The 7165-nt window shown below is 43.8% G+C and overlaps 1 protein-coding gene across 1 annotated transcript in view; it reads left to right on the plus strand.

Annotated features, from left to right (window-relative positions):
* Positions 1-5678, plus strand: part of necab3 (N-terminal EF-hand calcium binding protein 3) — a gene marked incomplete at both ends in the record, with an annotated part of 29202 nt that extends 23524 nt beyond the window's left edge. Inside the window, 7 exons of the mRNA XM_080845777.1 lie at positions 52-179; positions 460-539; positions 939-992; positions 1437-1549; positions 4317-4394; positions 5042-5133; positions 5650-5678. Of these exons, the coding sequence (XP_080701903.1) occupies positions 52-179; positions 460-539; positions 939-992; positions 1437-1549; positions 4317-4394; positions 5042-5133; positions 5650-5678 (574 nt within the window). The remainder of the gene's footprint in view (positions 1-51; positions 180-459; positions 540-938; positions 993-1436; positions 1550-4316; positions 4395-5041; positions 5134-5649) is intronic.
* Between the last annotated feature and the right edge of the window lie 1487 nt (positions 5679-7165).

Consider the following 7165-nt stretch of genomic DNA (forward strand, 5'->3'; position numbering starts at 1 on the left):
CCTGCCTGCCTGCCTGTCTGTCTGTCTGCCTGCCTGCCTGCTCTGCTGCAGTAATGAGGTGAAGATTCCAGAGCTCCTGTCCGTGCAGAAGAACAACAACAACAGGAGATGTGGACGCAGGATCCAGAAGAACCTCTGCCTGTCTCCCACAGACCCTTACTCAGGCATCCTCACTACAGGTACTAACACACACTTTGAAACACACACTCAAACTCAAACAAACACACATGCACGCACGCACGCACGCACACACATGCACACAAACACACACACGAACACACAATTTATGCTGGCATATACCAGAACAGGAATCGAATGTAATGAGTGTGTGTGTGTGTGTCTGAGTGTGTGTATGTGTGCCTTGATGTGTGTGTATGTGTGTGTCTGTGTGCCTTGATGTGTGTGTATGTGCCTGTGTGTGTGTCTTTGTGCCTTGATGTGTGCATTTTTTCCCATCAGGAGTGACAGTGGACACAGATGAGCACTGGTGTTCCCAGATCAACCGCCTGCAGCAGCTCATTGATAAGCTAGAGTGCCAGGTACCGTACACACAGAGCTCATTTTCCCAGGGCAAGCGGCAAACAGTACAACCCCCCCCCCCCCCCCATCTCAGAATACATTACTGTGTTATAATGTTTTAACTCTTGAAGGCTAGAAATACCACAGAATTACCACATATGTAAAACTACCCTAAGGCTTGTTTTCCCAACATCTACAGTCTTAATACGTCATTCCCATATACAGTATATTGAGTCCTTGTCCCTTACCTGTTTTATATCTGTATGATGTCTGTCTAAGCCTTCCTTTATGTATACCGTCTTTCCTGACTATATATTCTGCCACTGTATTTGGTTGCACCGTGCATTTGACCTTTTTGTGTGCGTCGAGTATAATTTGCTCATGTAACAGCGTTAATGGAAAGACTCCTCATTTTCCAGAGCCCCAAACTGGAGCCCCTGAAAGAGGACCCTCTGGCGAGCACCTATAACTCTGTGAGTAGAGCCCACCAGATGTGCCTGGCTCTCAGGCATGCTCATTAACCTGTGCTGGGCTGTGCTCATTAGGACACAGCCCACACGCTGCACAGGCTGCTGTTTAGACTCATGTCTCTAGTCTGTGCTCCTATGTCTGCATAGTGTGTGTCTTTGAGTGTCTTTGGCCGTGTGTGTGTGTATAGATGCAAATATTTGTTTACGATCTGTAAATCCTCTGTTCTCGTGTTCTTGTTTGCATTCTTATTATTCTGTCCATTCGAGAAGTCTGTGGATACTGCATGCAATGCCATGGCGCACGATCTGATGCTTCAAATCCATGGGGCTTTATGTCCTCTTGACGCCCCTAGCCTCTGCAGCTTTCCGTTGTTTGCCTCCCTTTAATTCGCTTTTTTTCCCCTTGCTCATCCTGATTGTCTCTCCATCACTTCTCTATGGCAACAGAACATGCTGCTGGTGCAGAGACAGATGATGGTGGCAGAGGGAGACTTAGAGGAGTTCCAGAAGGCGCTCAACAGCTATGCCGACTCCACCACTGACCAGAATGACAACCTGCAGTGAGTGTATCTCACGCCCTTGTGCACACTGACTGACGGACGGACAGGCACACACAAAACACACAGACACAGTCACACACATGCCTTGGCACGAGGTGTGTTGAAGAAGAGTAGAGTGAATTGTACTCTATTTCTCTGCAACCTCTGCCTGAATATTCACTGATTTGTCACCATCTGAATGAGGCCGTTGCTTACCCATCTGATTCCCTCAGTGTCAACCGTCATGTCAGGCTGAAAGGTTTTGATGATGATGTATTTGAAAAGTAGCCTAAGGGACACTTATGTTGATGTAATACAGAACAAGCACATATTTTACATCAGCAAAACAACAACAAGAAAATAGCAAATATTAGCTACACCAACTGCAAGGATACTCACCAAAACTCCAGGTTGACCTTTTTGTGTGCGCCGAGTAGCATTTGCTCATGTAACAGTGTTAATGGAAAGACTCCTCATTTTAGCTCCTCCAATATTAGCTGCACCAACTGCAACAAAACTCACAAAAATAGGGGTAGACAAAAAAGCAAATATTAGCATATTATATATATACACACATATACATATTTAAATATATACGTATATATACACAAACACACACACATATAATATATGACAGATCTCAGATAATATCATATAAGCCATTTGGATGTGTTTAAGGTGGGTATTTAACTCTGCCATGTAATGGTGCTTGTGGGACCAAACAAGATACCACACCACTCATTGCAATATCAGCTCTCAGACACAAATCAGGAAAGCGCACATTTCCGATGCTGACAGCAGCTGATCACACAACAGCATTATGGGTAATATTTTGTAGCCCCACCCCCCCCCCCCCCCCGAACACTCAACAACATTATGGGCCCTATCTTGCCGATCAGAAACGCAAGTAGGACGGCGCCAAGCGCAAGTAGCTGTGTGGGCGGCTCTATGGCGCAGTTGCTATTTTAACGGCGGAAAAAACACACTTGCGTCCAGCGCAAGTGTCAAAACGGTTGGTCCAAAGGAGGTTACTCAGCCATAGGTGTGGTTTGGGCGTAATATGCAATAAACCAATCCGAGCGTCATTTCACATTTCCTTTAAGAGCGAGGAGCGCATAGTCCATAGCGGCTTGTTATTTTGATGGCGGAATTACCTGGTGGTAGACCGGAAAAGTTCACAGCCGAGGAGACCGACGTGAGATTTACACAAATTTTTTGGCAAGTCATATATAATTTCAAGGAAAATAAAGTATTTACCACTTGAGGAAATCATTGTGATATCCATATCCGAGATATTTTAAAAATAGGCATACATCTAGCGTAGCCTACACATTGACCCAAATGATTCAGGTTAATTGAAGCTGCGTGACATTTGATTTATTGTATGGCTTTGTAAAAAGCCGGGAGATAGATATATATGGGGATGCGAGAAACCCTCCAAAAGTAAGCAAAGTCAAGCAAGCATGTCAAGATATTGCCGTGATTGTTTCTGCTACGGGGCACCCGAAAACGTTGCCGAAAACGCTATAATGACGTCCGGAGACGTGGGACATCCAAGCTGGAAGGTAACACACGTTCTCGTGCCTTCACGGGAGGTGGATCTGCCTCGACCCAGGATCTGACGGCAGCAGAGGACATCGCCACGTCTACCCTCACGCCTGAGAGCCTGCAGGGATTTGAGGGCATGGAAATCGGCACCCAAGCCAGTGCACCAGCTGACCAAACCCAAGGTACATAAATAAAGTCCACATACACAAAGATGAGTTTACAAGATTTATAATAATACTGGCATTAAATAAATGCAACAAAGCCATACAATAAATCAAATGTCACGCAGCTTCAATTAACCTGAATCATTTGGGTCAATTGTGTACGCTAGATGTATGCCTAGTTTTAAAATGTCTTGGATACGGATATCACAATGATTTCCTCATGTGGTAAATACTTTATTTTCCTTGTAATTATATATGGCTTGCCAAACAATTGGTGTAAATCTCTCGTGAAGACGACAGAAGTAAAGTGTAGCCTATAGGTCCTATACTGTGCGGGCAAGCACATGCGCCCTTAAAATAGCGTTCTGAATACGCGTTACAGACTTTAGACATTGCGCCTCACATTAGACCAGCTTTTTTTTGGTCAATGGCGCACGGCGCACGGCGTTGTTTTGAAACTGCAAAATACCACTTGCGCCAGAGAAACGCCTTCTCTGTTCCGCCCCCGCCCATGTCGACGCAAGTTCATTTCGAAGCGCGCCTCTGGAGGGAAAATCGCGCTGTGCGCCGGGTGCAAGATAGGAATTATACATGCGTCGGTGACAATGTCAATTGCGCTGGGTGCAAGATAGGGCCCTATGGGTCATATTTTGTAGCCCCACCCCCCCGAACACTCAACAACATTATGGGTCATATTTTGTAGCCCCACCCCCCCCGAACACTCAACAACATTATGGGTCCTATTTTGTAGCCCCACCCCCCCTGAACACTCAACAGCATTATGGGTCATATTTTGTAGCCCCACCCCCCCTGAACACTCAACAACATTATGGGTCATATTTTGTAGCCCCACCCCCCCTGAACACTCAACAGCATTATGGGTCATAATTTGTAGCCCCACCCCCCCTGAATACTCAACAGCATTATGGGTCATATTTTGTAGCCCAACTACTCTGGTAGCAAAGGTTCAGCTTCAATAAACACACCATCCCTGAACCCCCGTCCTGCTGAGATGTTTAGGTTGAAGTGTGTGTGTACTCATCCATTCCCCTCTGCCATCCCTCTTCTACTCCTAGTGTGTCTATCCAGAAGATCCCGGAGAAATCCTGCTACATAATGTATGAGTTCTGGCAGGATCGTATCTCCTGGATGAGGTACATATGGTTTTTGTGTGTTTGTGTGAGTATTTGCAGTTTTGCGAGAAAGTGTGTGTTGCTATATACGTGTTTGGAGATGTTGAAGTGTTTCATGAGAAAGTTCTTATTTGGCTTTATTATGGCTCTATGTGTGTGTGTGTGTGTGTGTGTGTGTGTGTGTGTGTGTGTGTGTGTATGTGTGTGTGTGTGTGTGTGTGTGTGTGTGTGTGTGTGTGTGTGTGTGCGTGTGTGTGTTAGTGTGAGTATTGTCTGGGGTCTTCTCTATCAGGCTGGCAGTTGAAATGTGTGATGATCAGATGGCTGATCTAATTTCTTAATCCCTAGTTTGCATACGGCTTCAATCTCTCTCTATTTCTCTCTCTCTCTCTCTCTCTCTCTCTCTCTCTACTGCTCTTCATCTCTCTATCTATCTATCAAACATGGGCAAGCTAAATATTCCCTGGGATTTCGATGTCACTGAATGATTTTTATACATGTAGACTGAATGACATGTCCAGACTAATGACAAAAAGTACAAATGCATGTCAATGCTTTCAACTCTAGTACGTAGCAGTGAATGTTGCTACCACATTTAGTGAGGTGGATGCTATGTTGAAGAAGTGGGGAAGTGACCTTAGCTCTGTGCTTGTGGTCTTTCTTCACAGTTACTTACAGTCTGAGCCCAGCAAGACTTTCCAGCGCTGCATCATAGACATGCTGGAAGACCCAGAGGCAGTCTCTACCATGCTAATGCCTGGTAGGTGGTTGTGTGTGTGTGTGTGTGTGTGTGGGTGTGTGTGTGTATGTGTGTGGGTGTGTGTACATTTATTTCAGGTAAATAATAGATCAGAATAAAATGTGCAGTGCAGAAGTTAAAATGTGCCTTTTTTTATTTGTATCTTTCACTACCTGACATTAGAGTGCACACTGTTGTGTGTGAAGTTGCTGTTCAGAATTGAGTCGTTCCTTTTAAATTCGTTTTTTTTTTTTTTTTTTTTTAATGTATGAAATAGCTTGCACCCTTTTTGCCCCCTGCTTTAAAATGCAGAGACGTTGTTTAGCCCTTGGGCTGCTACAGCCATTTGTGTCCAGACTAGGGAGCTTGAGATGAAGAAAATCAACTCTGCAACACTATGTGGGAGAAACATCTATTGTTCCACACTGGGGCAATTAAAGGTTTCACAATTTTTATGTTCACTTCTGTCTTTCATCTTCACAGTTTTTATCTCTCTCTCTCTCTATCCGTCTCCTTTCTGTCTCTTTTTCTCTCCAGCCTCCTGGTGGATTATGGGTAACCACTAACAGCAACGACTAACAGGTCCACAGCATCCACAGCCCCCCCCCCCCCCCCCCCCATGTGGAAAACCAAGCGCCCACGATAAGAATATTTCAAAGAATCCACTGCGTGTTTGTTGCAAGCTAAACACTTGTAATTCCCGAGCACACATTTCCTACACTCTTTTCTTTCTTGATTGCATCATCATGTCTCATTTGATATTTGATAGTTTTCCCCCTGCATGGGGGGGAAATATGCTATGAACAGGCATGTGATTTGTCTTTCCTTTAGTGCATGTATAGAAAATCAGTCCTTCAGTGTCTTGCGTAAGCCAGTGGCAAAAAGAGGACTTGAAGCTTTTTTTCGTGGCTTCAAAAGCAAGACTATACTCTCTGATTAGAAGACATTCTGTGAACTAAGATCAGGAAAAGTGGAACATCTTATAAACAAGCATCAAAGATAAATATTAAAGACATAGAGAGCTCATAACCAACATGTGAGGTTTGTAGTTACTTCTCAAGATAGCCAGAGGTTTAAGAAAAATATCAAGGATAGCTGTGTCTTTAAAAATGCATGCCGACTTAACTTTTTTCATTTTGCTTCAGAGGAGGAGATCAATCCTTGGCATAAGACAAAAAAGTTGATGATGTTGTGGATAGACTAGTCTTAGCCAGAGGCATATCCTAGGTATCCAACCTAGGAGCTCTACTGCATTACCCATGTTTCATCATTCTGGTATGATTTGGATCTCAGCGATGCTTACCTTCGATAGCCATCCTGCCTGATGCTATTGAGTTTTTGTGAACATGACTGTCATTGTGATTTGGTTTTGATGACAAAAAAAAAGTTAATGTATTTTTGTGGTTGATGGCATCCATTGTACTTCCTCATGTACGGACAGAAATAAACAGGAGAGGTTTGTTTGCGTACGGTCCTGTACGGTGTTGATTTTTTGGGTGATTAAAGTTTAATTAACATCTCTTTAATCTTGGCAATGACAGCTTGCCTCTTCCTCCTCCCATTGCCTCAAAAGTAGAAATATTCTCCGCCTCTGCCTTTCGGAAGGAAAAAAGAAACCAAAACTAAAATAGTTCAAAGGAGAAGAGCCTTTGTAGTCTTTGTGTATATTTTCACGGCCTCGCATTTGCAACAGAAATGAAAATAATTTTCAACACTTGCGTAAGTAGCTCTCATGGAACCTAGACGTTGACAAGAAATAGAGAAACTTATTTTGTGTTTTGTAAATGCAATCTGTGTTAATTCCAGAGAAAATTCTAGTCTTTTTCTGCTTTTTGCCGCCTCAGTGCGCAGGCAGCTGCCGGTGCCCTGATCATTATGACTGATAATGAAGATTTCTTATCGCATGAAAGATCTCACTGTTGATCTCTATGGTATGTTTGATCCATGCAGGGGTTCAGGCACTGGCTAGTTAGGATACATTCGTTTAGGCTGGATTTGGGAATGCGTATGATTAAACAGAGATACCAAACCTTTTTTCTGCTTGGTTGCTGTG

The sequence above is a fragment of the Sprattus sprattus genome (genome assembly GCF_963457725.1).
Source record: "Sprattus sprattus genome assembly, chromosome: 10".
Classification (NCBI taxonomy): Eukaryota; Metazoa; Chordata; class Actinopteri; order Clupeiformes; family Clupeidae; genus Sprattus; species Sprattus sprattus.